The sequence below is a fragment of the Erinaceus europaeus genome, chromosome 4 (genome assembly GCF_950295315.1).
Source record: "Erinaceus europaeus chromosome 4, mEriEur2.1, whole genome shotgun sequence".
In the NCBI taxonomy this organism is placed as follows: Eukaryota; Metazoa; Chordata; class Mammalia; order Eulipotyphla; family Erinaceidae; genus Erinaceus; species Erinaceus europaeus.
The window spans coordinates 57585354-57603781 of record NC_080165.1 but is presented as its reverse complement, the minus strand read 5'-3'; the positions used below and the strand labels follow the sequence as shown (position 1 = coordinate 57603781).

Sequence of the window (18428 nt, the reverse complement as noted above, 5' to 3'; positions counted from 1 at the left end):
GACATCACTCTGGTACATATGCTGTAGGGGATTGAACTCAGGACCTCATGGTTGAGAATCCAGGGCTTTATCTGATGTGCCACCTCCTGGACCACAACTATAACTTAATTATAAAAATGAAAGTGATATATACTTTAGTTAGAAAATCATGAATGGGGGTCGGGCAGTAGCGCAGCAGGTTAAGCGCACGTGGCTCAAAGTGCAAGGACCGACGTAAGAATCCCAGTTCAACCCCTGGCTCCCCACTTCATAGGCGGTGAACGTGTGCTGTGGGTGTTTCTCTCACCCTTCTTCTCCTCCTACCTCCCTCTTCCCTCTCCATTTCTCTCTGTCTCTGTCCATACCAGACCTACACTTTGATTCTTCTTAAAACTGCAGAAGTTTAAATTCTCCATCTCTCATTCTGTCAGCTCATAAGATCACCAAAGATAGGGAGTCGGGCGGTAGCCAGTGGGTTAAGCGCACGTGGCGCAACGTGCAAGAACGGGAGTAAGGATCCCGGTTCCAACCCCTGGCTCCCCACCTGCAGGGGAGTCACTTCATAGGTGGTGAAGCAGGTCTGCAGGTGTCTGTCTTTCTCTCCCCCTCTCTGTCTTCTCCTCTCTCCATTTCTCTCTGTCCTATCCAACAACGAACCGACATCAACAAGACTACAACAAGGGCAACAAGGGGGGAGGGAAGGCCTCCAGGAGCAGTGGAGTCATGGTGCAGGAGCCCCAGCAATAACTCTGGAGGCAAAAAAAAAAAAAAAGATCACCAAAGATAAAAGCAAGTGGAGCTCCATGAATGTTCTTTAGTGTTTCAAAATTGGACCAGAAAGAGATGACTCAGAACTAGTTTACCAACACATCCTCAGAACCCTTATATTAGTATGTAGTGGGGCAAATTAATCTAACGCAGTCTGTTTTATACCAAAGTGTTAAATATCTCATACACATACCATCATTTTGTAGACATGACAGCTTGTAAAACCACAGCATCCACAGATGGTAAAGCAGGTCAGCAGGTGTCTTTCTCAATTTCTATCTGTCCTATCAAAAACAAAAACAAAAAAAGAGAAAATGGCCACTGGGAGCAGTGGATTCATAGTGCTGGCACCAAGCCCGAGTGATGACCCTGTTGGCAATAATAAAAAAATAATAATAAAAATCCTTGTCCGCTCTATTCTCAGAGGAATTTAGAGAAAGGAACAAAGGAGGCAATAGATAGAACAGTGCCAAGAGGGGAGGCAAATGTAATGGCTCCAGGCCCAGATGCTTTGTTGTTTCTACTAGCAGATTATCTACTTTTTCAAACAGAAAAGAAACCCACCAGCCAAGGAATGCTTTAAAGAGGAATAAGTAAAGAACAGGTCTTAAGTGCTTTGACTTTCATGGTGTTTAAACTGAATTAGCGAATGTTTAACGGTCCACATGGCCTCTGTGACTTTCAGGTACTACTTGTGAGCAGTAGTCGCCATCCAGACCGATGGATTGTCCCTGGAGGAGGCATGGAGCCCGAGGAGGAGCCAAGTGTAGCAGCAGCCCGTGAAGTGTGTGAGGAGGTATGCACTGACAAAGAGTCTCACCAGACTGGTGTGCCTGTGTAGTTTTTAAATTTTAACAGTCAAAACAACAAAACAAAAAACAGAAGAGAAAAGATGTGGCAGGGCTTGGGAGGGGACAAAGCACTAAACTCAATAGCGTGAGGTCCTGAGTTTGATCCCAAGGATCACATGTGCCAGTGAGGCTCCGGTCTCCCTTCCCCCATTAATAATTTAAAAAAATCAACACTCAACTCACTTACACTCATCATCACAGAAAGCTGGCATCTGATTGTTACCTTTTGCCTCATTTGTTAAAAGGGTGATCAGGTTGTGACGTGGTAATGTTCATATGCATTCTATGAAGGAAGAAGGCTTGTAGTAGCGATTGTATCTATTTTTTATATTTATTTATTTATTTATTCACTCTTGTTGCCCTTGTTGTTTCCTTATTGTTGTTGTAGTTATTATTGTTATTGATGTTGTTGGGTAGGACAGAGAGAAATTGAGAGAGGAGGAGAAGACAGAGTGGGGGAGAGAAAGACACCTACAGACCTGGTTCACCACTTGTGAAGCAACTCCCCTGCAGGTGGGGAGCTGGGGGCTTGAACTGGGATCCTTACACTGGTCCTTGCACTTGGCGCCATGTGTGCTTAACCCATGCGCTACCGCCTGACTCCTGATTGTACCTATTATACTAGACAGACCTTTGATTTCCCTTGAGCTTCTTCCAGCCTCATTTCTGTTACCTGTGGTACAAGAACAAGAATTCAGCAATTCATTGACTCTGAGAAACAAGTGGAACCAGCAACTTTGGTGTAAATGTCTCATTCTTATTAACTACTGGATGAGGAAAATGAGGCCCTTCTTTTTCTTCTTCTCTCTCTCTCTCTCTCTCTCTCTCTCTCTCTATATATATATATATATATATATATATATATTTAAATATTTATTTATTCCCTTTTGTTGCCCTTGTTTTATTGTTGTAGTTTTTGTTGTTGTTATTGATGTCATCTTTGTTGGATAGGACAGAGAGAAATGGAGAGAGAAGGGGAAGACAGAGAGGGGGAGAGAAAGACAGACACCTGCAGTCCTGCTTCACCACTTGTGAAGCGACTCTCCTGCTGGTGGGGAGCCGGGGGCTGGAACCAGTATCCTTATCCTGGTCCTTGTGCTTTGCGCAGCCTGCGCTTAACCCGCTGAGCTACCGCCCAACTCCCTCTTTTTTTATTTTTTCATTATCTTTATTTATTGTATTGAGACAGTCAGAAATTGAGAGGATGAGAGAGAGAGTGACAGAGATACCTGCTCTACTTCTTTACGACTTGTGAAGCTTTCCTTCTACAGGTGGGAACTATGGGCTTGAACCTTGTTCTTTGCACATTGTAAAATGTGCACTCAACCAGATGTGCCAACACCCAACTCAGTGGCCCTTTATCGTACGTTTCCTGATGCCTAGCATACAGTAGTAGGTATAATGTCAATTTTAGATTAAGCTTTTTCCTTTCGTTTTCTTCCTTCCTCTCTTTCTTTCTTCTTTTTTTTAACCCAAGTACTGCCCTATCACTGGTTTATGAGGGTATGGGAGATTGAACCTGGGACTCAGAAGCCTCAGTCATCAAAGTCCTTTTGCATAATCACTATGCTATCTTCCCCCACCACCCTGCTTCAATTTGTTTTCTTTCTTTTGTTTTTTTTTTTTCTGCTTCTGTTTTATTATATAGAAACCACTAGTGGTACAACTCGAGATAAAAGTGTCTTTTTATTTTCGTTTGTCCACATGGTATTCAGTGTATATGCACTGAGTACATTGGCTAGGACCAATATACCTTAATACATATTCTAGAATAAGTAGTTAAAAAGTTAAATCTTGGTGAGTCATGTGGTAGTGCAATGGGTTAAGCATACATGATGCAAAGCCCAAGGACTGGTGTAAGGATCCCAGTTCAAGCCCCTGGGTCCCCACCTACGGGGGGTTGCTTCACGGGTGTGAGGCAGGTCTGCAGGTGTCTCTCTATCTTCCTCTCTGTTTTCCCCTCCTCTCTCGATTTCTCTCTGTCCTATCCAACAACGACATTAATAACAACAACAATAATAATAACCACAACAATGATAAAACAACAAGGGCAACAAAAAGGGGAAAAAAATAGCCTCTAGGAAAAGTGGATTTGTAGTGCAGGCACTGAGACCCAGTGATAACCTTGGAGGCAACCAAAAAAAAGTATAAAAAAAATTAAGTTAAATCGTGAGCCCTTATTTACCTTATTTGAAGAGTTTAGAGTTTGGCTGGTAAAACAGAAACAGCTTGTGACTCAAAATCAAGAGGAAGGAACTAATGTTTCTTCATATTCTCTTATGCTTAAACCATGACCTACTCTACTGATGTGATCTCACTTAAGACTCATAACTCAGTAGTGTAAGTTTCATTACCCCCATATTCTTTTTATCCTGTCCACAGATGCATATCAGATCCATTTCTTTGTTCAAGAGCGGATTAAGATTGAGTCTACAAAAACACAGAATAGGATTTTATAAGCCTAAATAACATATTTCTTTTGGGTTTATTCCTTGCTGGATTTTTAAAAAATCATATATATATATATATATATATTATTGGATAGAGACAGAAAGAAATTGAGAGGGGAGGGAGGATAGAGATAGCGAAAAAGGAGGGAGGGTAGATAGCATAATGGTTATGCAAAAAGATTCTCATGCCTGGGGCTCCATAGTCCCAGGTTCAATCCTCCGCACCACCACCAGAAGCCAGAGGTGAATGGTGCTCTGGTAAAAAAAGAATAAAAGGGGACCAAGTGGTGGCACACCTGGTTGAGCGCACAGCTTACAGTACACAGGACCCAGGTTTGAGCCCCTGGTCCCCACCTGCAGGGGGAAGTTTCACGAGTGGTGAAGCAGTGCTGCAGGTGTCTCTCTGTGTCTCTCCCACACTATCTCCCTCATCCCTCTTAATTTCTGGCTGTCTCTAAACAATAAATAAATAAAGATTAAAAAAAAAAAGGAAAAAAGAAATATCCCAGGGGCCTAGGTGGTGGCACACCTGGTTGAGTGGACATGTTATAATGTATAGGAACTTGGGTTCAAGCCCCAGACCCTGCCTTCAGGGGGAAAGCTTCATGAATGGTGAAGCAATGTTCTTTCTCCCTGTCTCCCTCTTCCCTCTTGGTTTCTCTGTCTCTGTCAAATAAATAAATAATTGTTTTAGTTTTATTCATTATCATATATAGACAGAAGTTGAGAGGGGTGGGGGAGATAGAAAGAGATAGAGACACCTGCAGCCCTGCTTCACTCATGAAGCCTTCGCCTTACAGGTGGGGACCAGGAGCTTGAACCTGGTTCCTTGCGCACACTGATGTGTGCGCTTAACCAGGTGCACCATCGACTGGCCCCAACGATTTTTTTTTTTAAGGATTTTATTTATTAATGAGAAATAGTACATGTGCAGCCAGGGATTGAATTTGGCGCCTCATGCTTCAGAGTCCAGTGCCTTACCCATTGCGCCCCCTCCTGGACCACTCCCAATGATTTTTTTTTTAAAGAGAACTTAAATATCCCAAATGAATATTAATCATAAGCTAGAAAGTGAAGGCATATTTTGCTTTCTTATGGCCAGTGATGCACAGGGGGTCAGAGAGAGATTTTTATAAAGTTTATTGGAATAAACAAATTAAGCAATAGTAACCAAGAGGATAAGATAGACAGTGAAAAGGTACCATCTGCCGAATGCTGAGACAGAAGGAGGCCTGTCAGCGAGGTAAGAGTTAACTGCCTGCCTCCTAGGCAGGAATGCCTGGTTATTACATTTCCTTAAAAAGTGGATCTGTGGGAAAATAGAGTGAAGGCAAATGTTGGTAGCTACCCTAACTTCAGGGTCCAGTTTCTATTCTGTTGCCTTCATTCTATGGCTAGATGTGGAGGCTTTATCTTTTGATATGCAGAATAACCAGTAGCTAACTGTTAAAACTTTGCCTTGTAAATGCCTTATACCTGGGGGTATTTCACAGATAGACTTTTTTTTTCATTTTTTAATTAAATTTTAATTTATTTATTGGATAGAGACAACCAAAAATTGAGAGGGAAGGGGTGATAGAGAGGGATAGAGATAGATACTTGCAACACTGCTTCACCACTTGCAAAGCTTTCCACCTGCAGGTGGGGACCAGGGGCATGAACACAGGTCCTTGCTCATTATAATATGTGCACTCAATCAGGTGCACTACCATCTAGCCCCCTTTTTTTATTATTTACATATTTTGGAAGATTTTTTTTTGTTTATTGGGGGATTAATGGTTTATACTCAACAGTAAAATACAGTAGTTTGTACATACATGTATAACATTTCTCAGTTTTTCACTTAACAATGAAAGACCTAAACCGTATCCCCCATCCCAGAGTCTTTTTTACTTTGGTGCAGTACAGGATAGACTTATTTTATTTATTTATTTTTATTTTTATTTTATTTATTTATTTTTATTTTTATTTTATTTATTTATTTACTGGATAGTGACAGAAATTGAGAGTGGGAGGGGGAGACAGAGAAGGAGGCAGAGAGACACCTGCAGCCCTGTTTCACTACTCATGAAGCTTTCTCCCTGCAGATGTGGACCGGGAGCTTGAACCTGGGTCCTTGTGCACTGTAATGTGTGTGCTCAACCAGGTGCACCACTGCCTGGCCCCTATTTCTTTTATTTCTTTTTTTTTTTTTTTAATAATTTCTTTATTGGGGAATTAATGTTTTACATTCAACAGTAAATACAATAGTTTGTACATGCATAACATTCCCCAGTTTCCCATTTAACAATACAACCCCCACTATGTCATTCATCATCTTTCATGGACCTGTATTCTCCCCACCCACCCCAGAGTCTTTAACTTTGGTGTAATACTCCAATTCCATTTCAGGTTCGACTTGTGTTTTCTTTTCTAATCTTGTTTTTCAACTTCTGCCTAAGAGTGAGATCATCCCATATTCATCCTTCTGTTTCTGACTTATTTCACTCAACATGATTTTTTCAAGGTCCATCCAAGATGGGCTGAAAACGGTGAAGTCACCATTTTTTACAGCTGAGTAGTATTCCATTGTGTATATATACCACAACTTGCTCAGCCACTCATCTGTTGTTGGACACCTGGGTTGCTTCCAGGTTTTGGCTATTACAAATTGTGCTGCCAAAAACGTATGTGTACACAGATCTTTTTGGATGGATGTGTTGGGTTCCTTAGGATATATCCCCAGGAGGGGAATTGCAGGGTCATAGGGTAGGTCCATTTCTAGCCTTCTGAGAGTTCTCCAGACTGTTCTCCACAGAGGTTGGACCAATTGACATTCCCATCAGCAGTGTAGGAGGGTTCCTTTGACCCCACACCCTCTCCAGCATGTGCTGCTCTTACCTTTTCTGATGTGTGACATTCTCACAGGAGTGAAGTGATATCTCATTGTTATCTTTATTTGCATTTCTCTGACAGTCAGAGACTTGAAGCATTTTTTCATGTGTTTCTCGGCCTTTTGGATCTCTTCTGTGGTGAATATTCTGTCCATGTCCTCCCCCCATTTTTGGATGGGGTTATTTGTTGTCTTGTTGTTGAGTCTGGCAAGCTCTTTATATATGTTGGTTATTAAACTCCTATCTGATGTATGGCATGTAAAGATCTTCTCCCATTCTGTGAGGGGTCTCTTGGTTTGGGTAGTGGTTTCTTTTGCTGTGAAGAAGCTTTTTAATTTGATGTAGTCCCATAGGTTTATACTTGCCTTAGTCTTCCTTATAATTGGATTCGTCTCATTGAAGATGTCTTTAAAATTTATGCGGAAAAAAGTTCTGCCAATATTTTCCTTTAAGTATCTGATAGTTTGTGGTCTAACATCCAAGTCCTTGATCCACTTGGAATTTACTTTGGTATTTGGTGAAATACAGTGATTCAGTTTCATTCTTCTGCATGTTTCAACCCATTGTTTCCAACACCATTTGTTGAAGAGACTCTGCTTTTCCCATTTAATAGTCTGGGCCCCTTTGTCAAAGATTAGATGTCCATACGTGTGGGACCTCATTTCTGGGCTCTCAATTCTATTCCACTGGTTCATGTTCCAGTACCAAGCAGTTTTGATGACAATGGCCCTATAATACAGTTTGAGATCTGGGAGTGTGATGCCTCCGGTTCTGTTCTTTTTTCTCAAGATTGTTTTGGCAATTCTAGGTCTTTTCTGGTTCCAGATAAACATTTGTAGCATTTGTTCTATTCTCCTAAAAAATGTGCTTGGGATCTTGATGGGGATAGCATTAAATTTGTAGATGGCTCTGGGTAATATATTCATTTTGATGATGTTAATTCTTCCAACCCATGAACATGGAATATCTTTCCACTTCTTTGTGTCTTTTTCAATTCCTTGGAGTAGTGACTCATAATTTTCAGTATATAAGTCTTTCACTTCTTTGGTTAGGTTTACTCCTAGATATTTTATTGTTTTTGTTGCTATAGAAAAAGGAACTGATTTCTGGATTTCAATTTCTTCTAACTTAGTGTTTGCATAGAGGATGCCACTGACTTTTGAATATTAATTTTATAGCCTGACACATTACTGTATTGCCTGATGATTTCCAAAGCTTCTTGCTGGATTCCTTAGGTTTTTCCATGTATACTATCATGTCATCTGCAAATAAGGAGAGTTTGACTTCCTCTCTTCCAATCTGTATCCCTTGAATTCCTTGCTCCTGCCTGATTGCTATGGCAAGAACTTCCAACACTATGTTGAATAGTAATGGTGATAGTGGGCAGCCCTGTCTAGTACCTGATCTGAGGGGAAATGCTTCCAGTTTTTCACCATTGAGTATGATGTTGGCTGTAAGTTTGCTATATATAGACTCCACAATCTTCAGGAATTTTCCATCTATTCCCATTTTTTGTAGTGTTTTGATCATAAAGGGATGTTGTATTTTGTCAAAGGCTTTCTCTGCATCTATTGATATGACCATGTGGTTTTTGGTCTTGCTTTTGTTGATGTGGTGGATCACATTGATTGATTTACGTATATTAAACCAACCTTGCATGCCTGGGATAAACCCCACTTGGTCATGATGAACAATCTTTTTGATTTACTGCTGTATCCGGTTGGCTAGAATTTTGTTCAGTATTTTCGCATCTATGTTCATCAGAGATATTGGTCTGTAGTTTTCTTTTTTGGTATCAGGGTGATGTTGGCTTCATAGAAGTTGGCAGGGAGTATTCCAGTGTCTTCTGTCTTCTGGAAGACTTTTAAAAGTAGAGGTATTAGTTCTTCTTTGAAGGTTTTGTAGAATTCATTTGTAAAACCATCTGGTCCAGGACTTTTATTTTTGGGGAGATTTTTGATAACTGTTTCAATTTCATTAGCTGTGATGGGCTTGTTCATGTTATCCACTTCCTCTTTACTTAGTTTTGGAAGTTGGTAGGTATCTAGGAAATCATTCATTTCTTCCAGGTTCTCTAGCTTGGTGGCATATAGTTGTTCATAGAAGCCTCGCATGATATATTGAATTTCTGCAGTGTCTGTTGTGATATCTCCTCTTTCATTTACTATCCGATTTATTTGGGTCTTCTCCCTTTTTTGTTTTGTGAGTCTGGCTAAAAGTTTGTCGATTTTGTTTACTCTTTCGAAGAACCAACATTTACTTTCGTTGATCTTTTGTATGGCTTTCCTATTCTCAATGTTATTTATTTCTGCCCTAACTTTAGTGATTTCTGTCCTTCTGGTTTCTTTAGGATTCCTTTGTTGTTCTTCTTCTAGGTCTTTAAGATGTGCAATCAGGCTGTTTATTTGTGCCTTTTCTTGTTTCCTAATGTGTGCTTGTATAGGTATGAACTTCCCTCTTAGGACTGCTTTAGCTGTGTCCCGAATATTTTGATAGCTTGTATCTTCATTTTCATTGAAGTCTCGAAACATTTTGATTTCTTCCTTGATTTCCTCTTTGACCCAGAAGTTGTTAAGAAGTGTACTGTTGAGCTTCCACATTTTTGGGACTGTTACTAATCTTTTGTTGATTGTTAAGTGTTAGTTTAATTCCACTGTGGTCTGAGAAGATGCTTGGGATGATTTCAGTGCTCTTGAATAGGCTGATGCTGTCTTTGTGGCCTAACATATGGTCTATCCTTGAGAATGATCCATGTGGATTTGAGTAAAATGTGTATTCCAGTTTCTTGGGATGAATGACTCTGAAAATGTCCAATAGTTCTAGTTTATCTATTTCTTCATTTAGCTCCCTTATGTCTTTACTGATTTTCTTCCTGGATGACCTGTCAAGTTGAGATAGTGGGGTGTTGAAGTCCCCTACTGTGATTGTGTTACTGTTAATATATTGCTGTAGCTCTTTCAGTAGAAGTTTGATGTATTTAGTTGGCTTCTCATTGGGTGCATAGATATTAATAATTGTTAAGTCCTCTTGATTGACTGATCCTCTGAGCATTAAGTAGTGTCCATTCCTATCTTTGTTAATCTTATCTATTTTAAAGTCTATCATGTCAGATATGAGAATAGCTGTTCCTGCCCTTTTTTGTGGGCCATTGGCTTGTATGATAGTTTTCCATCCTTTCACTTTAAGTCTGTGTTTGTCTTGTTGAGTTAGGTGAGTTTCCTGTAGGCAACATATTGTTGGGTTGTGTTTTCTGATCCATCTTCCTACTCTGTGTCTTTTAATAGGTGAATTCAGGCCATTGACATTTATTGATATCAAAGATTGAAGATATTTTAACGCCATTCTTTTTTTTTTTGAAATTTTATTTTATTTATTTATTCCCTTTTGTTGCCCTTGTTGTTTTATTGTTGTAGTTGTTATTGTTGTCATTGTTGGGTAGGACAGAGAGAAATGGAGAGGGGAGGGGGAAGATAGAGAGAGGGAGAGAAAGATAGACACCTACAGACCTGCTTCACTGCTTGTGAAGCGACCCCCTGCAGGTGGGGAGCCAGGCCTCAAACCAGGATCTTTATGTGGGTCCTTGTGCTTAGCGCCACGTGCGCTTAACCTGCTGCGCTACAGCCTGACTCCCTTAACGCCATTCTTGTAGAGTTTTAGAGTGTTTTGATATATGTCCTATTTGTGGTGGTCTGCTTGTTTATAGGAGACCTTTCAGAACTTCTTTCAGGGCAGGCTTGGTGATGGTTGCTTCCTTCAACTGTTGCTTGTCTGAGAAGGTTTTGATGCTTCCATCTAGTCTGAATGACAGTCTAGCAGGATATAGTATTCTTGGCTGAAAGCCTTTCTCATTGAGCACTCGATAGATATCTTGCCATTCTCTTCTGGCCTGTAGTGTTTGTATGGAGAAGTCTGCTGCTAATCTTATGGGTTTTCCTTTGTAGGTGACTCTTTGTTTTTCTCTTGCAGCCTTGAGGATCCTTTCTTTATCCTTATTCCTTTCCATTCTAAGTATGACATGTCTTGGTGTCTTTAGTTCTGGGGTTAATTCTGTTGGGGACCCTCTGGGCTTATTGAATCTTTATGTCTTTGGTGTTGTCTAGACTAGAGAAATTTTCAGCTATTATGGCCTGAAGAATGCTTTCTTCCTCTCCTTCTCTTTCTTCCTTTGGTAAGCCAATAATGCGTATATTGTTTCTTTTGAAGTCATCCCATAGGACTCTGTTGTTGTTTTCAGCATCTCTTCATCTCTTTTTGAGATCTCTTACTTCTTTTTTAGTTGTCTCTAATTCATCCTCAATCTTGCTAATTCTGTCTTCAGCTTCATAGATTCTATTCTCTCTGCCCTCTACTGCTTTCTGGAGTTCATCTATTTTGTATCCCTGCTCTGATACTATTTTAGCTTGTTCAGCTAGTTGCCTTCTTAGCTCAGCGATTTCAGCTTTTAGCTCTCTAATAACCATGAGATTTTTAGAATTTTCTTCCATATTCTCATTTGTTGTTCCTGCATTTCTGATTACAATTTTTTCAAATTCTTTACTCACTCCTGTTATTATTTCCTTAGCTAATGTTTGGATGTTGAACTCGTTGTTTTGTGCTTCACCCTCTGGAGGACTTTTAGCTGGACTCTTGTCCTGGTTCGAGTCTCCAATATTTTTTCTTGTTGTTTTAACCATTTTATATATTATGTTATGAGTTCCCTTTATCAGTACTTTTCAAGTTATTGATCGCTATTGCCTGGATTTACTTGTGTCTAAGTAATTTAATTAAAGGTTTTACCGTGGTGGAAGTTAACAGTTTTTTCAATCCCTGAGTTGGAGCTCAGTGGTGTAAAAGCCTCTTTTTTTTTTTTCTTCCCTGTAGGCTATGGGAGCCTGAGGGCTTTTAAACTATCAATAGGCTTCTTAGCTTAATCACTGACTACTGACCAAGAGATAAAGCAGGGTGTGGCAGAGATAATCCAGTGGTTATGCAAAGAGACTTTCACAGCCCCTCAGCTATGCCACCGAGGTATAGGTCTTCTCCTGAGTTTCCTGGTTAGATCTCTGTGCCCTGGTGTCCCTCCCTGTTGCTGCTCCAGATTCTGAGGGTAGTAGCAATGGAGACTCAGAGTTGCACTTGGTGAGTCTCTGGTGAGTCCTTTCCTCCCTTCAGCTGTCCCCTTGTTGTGGAGCAGACTGGAGGTGGTGTCTCCACTGATAAACTGTTGAACTGTTAGCAGCCACTTAATCTCTCCTTAGGCCCCTCTCTCCTCTCTGTCACCAGCCACGCGTGTTTGTACTCACGGGTGATTTACTGGGTTCCTTTGGTCATTGTAGTCCTGTCTTGTTTCGGTTCGGGAGGTCTCCTTTGGTATTCCTAGTTGATCCGGGAGAGTAGAGGAGAGAAAGAGAGTGAAATTTATTTTAAATATCTTATCTATATCTTCTCTGGAACCCACTATACAAGTTAGAAGACCAGGACACTGGGACCCTTGCTCCTCTCTCTGGGGTTGGAGGTTGGGGGGAGTTATAAGCCTCTAAATAATGTATTTTTCTCTCTTTTTGTCTCTATTTATTAGATAGAGACAGCCAGAAATTGAGAGGGAAGGGAGTGATAGGAAGGGAGAGAGACCTTCGGCCCTGCTTCACTACTTGCAAAGCTTTTTCCCGTGCAGTTAGGGACTAGGGACTGGAGGCTCAAACCTGGGACCTTGTGTGTCACCATCTGGCCCTTATTTCTCTCTCTCTTTTTAATTTTATTTATTTACTTATTTATTATTGGATAGAAACAGATAGAAATTGAGTGGGAGGAGGAGACAGAGAGGGAAAGAGACAGAGAGACACCTGCAGCCCTACTTAACTACTCATGAAGCTTTCCCTCCTGCAGGTGGGGACCAGGGCCTTGAACCTGGGTCCTTGAGTACTATAATGTGTGGTCTTACCAGGTGCACCATCAGCTGGTCCCTATTTTTCTCTCTTTTTTTTAGTTTTTTTAAAAAATATATTTATTAATTTTCCTTTTTGTTGCTCTTGTTTTTTATTGTTGTTATCGTTATTATTGTTGTCTTTGTTGTTGGATAGGACAGAGAGAAATGGAGAGAGGAGGGGAAGACAGAGAGGGGGAGAGAAAGATAGACACCTGCAGACCTGCTTTCCTGCCTGTGAAGCGATTCCCCTGCAGGTGGGGAGCCGGGGGCTCAAACCGGGATTCTTACGCCGGTCCTAGTGCTTTGCGTCATCTGTGCTTAACCACTGTGCTACTACCCGACTCCCTACCACTTTTCTTATTCTGTTCCTTTAACCTTTCTTTCTTTATTTTATTTTAATAGAACAAAAAGAAATTGAGAGGGAAGAGGGAGATAGAGGGGGAGAGACGGCCTTGGTAGTGGTACATCTGATTGAGTGCACATGATATGTGAGCAAGGACCCGGGTTTGGGGCCCTTCCTCATGTGCATGGGGAAAGCTTTGTAAGTGGTGAAGCAGTGTTGCGGATGTCTCTTTGTCTCTCTCTCCCTATCTCCCTGTTCCCTTTCATTTTCTAGCTGTCTCTATCTAATAAATAAAGATAATAAAATAAATATAAACAAGTAAATAAAAAATTAAAAGAGAGGGAGACACACACACAAGCATCACTACTTGCCCCAGGGCTTAAACCTGGGTGTGCCACCACCTGACCCCCATTTTTTTTCTTTATCAGAGCACTGGTCAGCTCTGGCTGATGGTGATGCGGGGGACTGAGCCTGGGACTTTGGAGCCTCAGGCAGAGTCTCTTTGCATAACCATTATGCTATCTACCCTCCGCCCTCCACCCCCCCCCTTTTTTTTTTAAGATAGTGGCAGAGAAAAACCACAGCACTGAAGCTTCCTTCGATGCTTTGGGGAGCCAGGCTCAAGCCTGGATCAGGCATATAGCAAATTAGCGCACTATCCAAGTGAGCTATTTTAAAGTTTTATTTATTTTCCCCTTTTTGTTGTCCTTGTTTTTTTATTATTGTTGTAGTTATTATTGTTGTTATTGATGTCATCATTGTTAGATAGGACAGAGAGAAATGGAGAGAGGAAGGGAAGACAGGGAAAGAGAAAGATAGACACCTGCAGACCTGCTTCACTGCTTGTGAAGCGACTCCCCTGCAGGTGGGGAGCTGGGGGCTTGAACCAGGGTCCTTACGCCGGTCTTTGTGCTTTGCATCACCTGCACTTAACCCAATGCGCTACCGCTCAACTCCCCAAGTGAGCTATATTGCTGGCATTTATTTATTTATTTATTTATTTTGCTATGGGAAATGTGACTAAGTGATACAATTTTTTTTTCCAGGAATGCCTTTGTTCACCTAATATTGACATTATTTATGTGTGTGTGTTGGAAACAACTTTATTTTGTTCTCTTAGGAAAACATGTATACAGAAATACAGCAAAAGAACTTAAGAGCTGTAGCCTTAGAAAAGATTTGAATCTATAAAATGAACAGAGGAAACATACCAGAACTTATTTATGGAAGGTTGTGTGAGACTGTTTTACATTAGAGGACAGAGTGAATCCCACAGATAACTGGCAAAGGCCCATAAGTAAATCTGTATTGGATCTCTTATTTCTGACAGCTGAGAACATAAAAAGGCCTTTCCTCTCAGTTACAGTTCAGGGATGAAAGGAAACTTTGGCAGGGACACTGCCTCTGGTGAAGGGCCCAGCTAACACGCACTGTGATAATTCCTGTACTCGGCTTTTGCTCTGTACTCACGTGGCTTAAGAGTGTAATCCAACTCTGGCCCCAGAGCAGGGAGATCTCTTTTTATCCTTTCAGAGGAAGCTGTCTTCTTGTTCCAAGGTTGTTAAAATATGCTAAAAGACTACATCTGGACTCCTCCTGTGATTACTTTTAGATCAACTTTTAAATGATTGAGAATTTTTAGTGACTGTTCATTTTGAGTTCCTTTATGACAGGTGATATTCAAAAATGTTACTCCAGTGGTCCGGAGGTGGCACAGTAGATAAAGCATTGGACTCTCAAGCATGAGGCCTTGAATTCAATCCCCAGCAGCACATGTACCAGAGTGATGTCTGGTTCTTTTTCTCCTTTTTTTTTTTTTAATAATTTTTTTACATTTATTTATTTATTTATTTTCCCTTTTGTTGCCCTTATTGTTTATCATTGTTGTTGTTATTGCTGTCATTGTTGTTGGATAGGACAGAGAGAAATGGAGAGAGGAGGGGAAGACAGAGAGGGGGAGAGAAAGATAGACACCTGCAGACCTGCTTCACCACCTGTGAAGCGACTCCCCTGCAGGTGGGGAGCCGGGGTTTCTCTCTCCTTCTATCTTTCTCACTAATAAATAAATATATCAGACCTTCCACCTTCTGCATTCCAAAATGACCTTGGGTCCATACTCCCAGAGGGTTAAAGAATAGGAAAGCTATCGGGAGGGGAGGGGACACAGAGTCCTGATGGTGGGAATTGTGTGGAGTTGTACCCCTCTTGTCCTATGGTTTAGTCAGTGTTTCCTTTTTATAAATAAACTAAAATAAATAAAATAAAAAAATTATTTATTCCCTTTTGTTGCCCTTGTTTTATTATTGTAGTTATTATTGTTGTTGTTGATGTCATTCGTTGTTGGATAGGACAGAGAGAAATGGAGAGAGGAGGGGAAGAGAAAGATAGACACCTGCAGACCTGCTTCACCGCCTGTGAGGCGACTCCCCCTGCAGGTGGGGAGCCGGGGGCTCGAACTGGGATCTTTACACCTGTCCTTGCGCTTTGCGCCAAGTGCGCTTAACCCGCTGTGCTACCACCTGACCCCCAATAAATAAAATTTTTTAAAAAGAATGTAATTTAAGAAGTTACCCCATGGATTCATGCTAGTGACATTTTATTTATTTATTTAAATTTTTAATGTTTATTTATTTATTTATTTTTCCCTTTTGTTGCCCTTTTTTTAAATTGTAGTAGTTGTTGTTATTATTGACGTCATTGTTAGATAGGACAGAGAGAAATTGAGAGAGGAGGGGAAGACAGAGGGGGAGAGAAAGATGGACGTCTGCAGACCTGCTCTACCCCTTGTGAAGGGACTCCCCTGTAGGTGGGAGGGGGGCGGGCCCTTGCACCTAGACCCTTAACGCTGGTCCTTGCGCTTTGCCATATGCACTTAACTTGCTGTGCTACCACACACATGTCCCTACCTCCCGCTAGGGACATTTTAATCATTTTAAATAGGAGCTTTTGTCTGGGAATTTCCTCTTGCTTGCTTGCTTTCTTTCTTACTTTTTCGTTTTACTGGGCATTGCTCAACTCTGGTTTATGGTGGGTGCAGGGGATTGAACTTGGGACTTTGGAGCCTCAGGCATGAGAGTCTCTTTGCATAACCATTATGCTAACAAACACCTCATCACAGACCCCTGCAAGCGTCAACCCGGCTTTGACCTAGCATGTACGATTGGGCCCTCCTCAATTGCTATTGAACAGGCCATGGCCGGTGCGCCGCTATGTTCCATCGCTGGGGAGCCAGAGACGACCCGAACTGCCCCTGCGGCTACAGACAGACTATGACCCACATAGTCAACGACTGCCACCTCTCCAGATTCAAAGGAGGTCTCGAAACTTTACATCAGGCTCAACCTGACGCTGTTGACTGGCTAAGGAAGAAGGGCAAACGCTAGAAGAAGACCATTATGCTATCTACCCCAGCCCTTTTCTTTTTTAAATGTGGCCCTGGAGATTGAGTTTAGGACTCTGCATGCACAATATTGTTCTTTTCTTTTAAAGAGAAAAGTGAGAAAGAAGACACCTGCATTGCTACATCATTTGCAGAGCTCCCCCACCACCCACTACACCTGTGGTGCTCCCTCCCATATGATGCCATGGTTTAGGCTCTGGACATCACTTCTTCTTCTAGCGTTTGCCCTTCTTCCGTAGCCAGTCAACAGCGTCAGGTTGCAGGCTTTATGTTCTAACACAGTTGTCTTCTGGACTCTGACTAGTAATTTTCTTCATAGTGGCTTGTAATGTTTTTAACCTTAAAAATAGAAATAACTTAATCTGACTACGACTTTTATAGTTAGGAGTTAAAAAAAAAAAAGATTGACTCATTTAGAAAGAAAGAGATGGGCTAGGGAGATTGCATAATGTTATGCAAACACCTTTCATGTCTGAGGGTCCTAGGTCTTAGGTTCAATCCCCAGTACCACCATAAGCCAGAGCTATGCAGTGCTCTGGTCTCTTCTATCATTAAAATAAATAAAATATTAAAAGAGAGAGAAATAGAGACAGAGGCAGAGAGCATTACTCTAGTATAGTATATAAACATGAAAGTCATGTACTCAGGAGTCGGGTGGTAGCGCAGTAGGTTAAGCACACATGGTGCAAAGCACAAGGATTGGTGCAAGGATCCTGGTTGGAGCCCCTGGCTCCCCACCTGCAGGAGAGTCACTTCACAGGTGGTGAAGCAGATCTGCAGGTGTCTATCTTTCTCTCCCCCCTCTGTCTTCCCCTCCTCTCTCCTTTTCTCTCTGTCCTATCCAAAGATGACAACAGCAAGTAACTACAACAATAAAACAACAAAGTCAACAAAATTGAATAAATAAATAAATATTTTTTAAAAAAAAGAAAGAAAGTTTTGTATACCTACTGAGTTATTTCTCACTCCACAAAAAAAAGAAAAAAAAAGATTTATGGGAGTCAGGTGGTGGTGCACCTGATTGGGTGCACATGTTATGTGCTGAGACCCAGGTTCCAGTCCCCAGTCTCCACCTACAGGGACAAAGCTTTGCAAGTGGTAAAGCAGTGTTCAGGTGTATTTCCGTCTCTCTCCCACTCTATCTCCCCCTTTCCTCTTGATTTCTGGCTGTCTCTATCCAATATATACAAATAATTAAAATAAATTTTTTAAAAGATTTATTTGCTTGCTTGCTTTCATGAAAGAAAGAGAAACCATGGCCTTCGGTGGTGCCAGAGATCTAATCTGGGCCTTCAAATATGCAAGACAGAGGGACACTTTCTCCCTGACCCATACCTCTTTTTTTTTTTTTTTTTTCCTAATGAGAAAGATAGGAGAGAGAGAAAGAGCCAGACATCACTGGTACATGTGCTGCCATGGGATTGAACTCAGGGCCTCATGCTTGAGGATCCAATGCTTCATCCACTATGCCACCTCCCAGACCACATTCATTTTTTTTTAACTCTTTTAAATAAATTTTTAAAGATTTTATTTATTTATTCATGAGAAATGATAGGAGAGAGAAAGAACCAGACATCATTATGGTACATGTGCTGCCGGAGGTTGAACTCAGGACCTCATGCTTGAGAACCTTATTCACTGTGCCACTTCCTGGACCACCACATTCATTTTTAATTGCATTAATCTGATGACTACTAAGGTGGATTCATTTTCCCCTAGTATTTCCTCTTCACTTAAAAGTAGGAAAACCCAGGGAAGAACAGCTGTCTCTGTCTTTTCCCTCTCTGGTTGATGAGCGTGCAAGTCACTGAGCTGTCTGTACTACACTCCTACCAGAATTCCTGATTATGAACTCATCC

General features: G+C 41.2%; 2 protein-coding genes across 2 annotated transcripts in view; both read left to right on the top strand.

Annotated features, from left to right (window-relative positions):
- NUDT3 (nudix hydrolase 3) overlaps positions 1-18428 on the top strand; it is an 80522-nt gene that overhangs the window by 35841 nt on the left and 26253 nt on the right. Inside the window, exon 2 of the mRNA XM_060189642.1 lies at positions 1433-1543. Coding sequence (XP_060045625.1) covers positions 1433-1543 — 111 coding nt within the window. The remainder of the gene's footprint in view (positions 1-1432; positions 1544-18428) is intronic.
- SMIM29 (small integral membrane protein 29) overlaps positions 1449-18428 on the top strand; it is a 67464-nt gene continuing 50484 nt past the window's right edge. The window contains exon 1 of the mRNA XM_060189644.1: positions 1449-1543. The gene's annotated coding sequence lies outside the window, so the exon portion shown is untranslated. The remainder of the gene's footprint in view (positions 1544-18428) is intronic.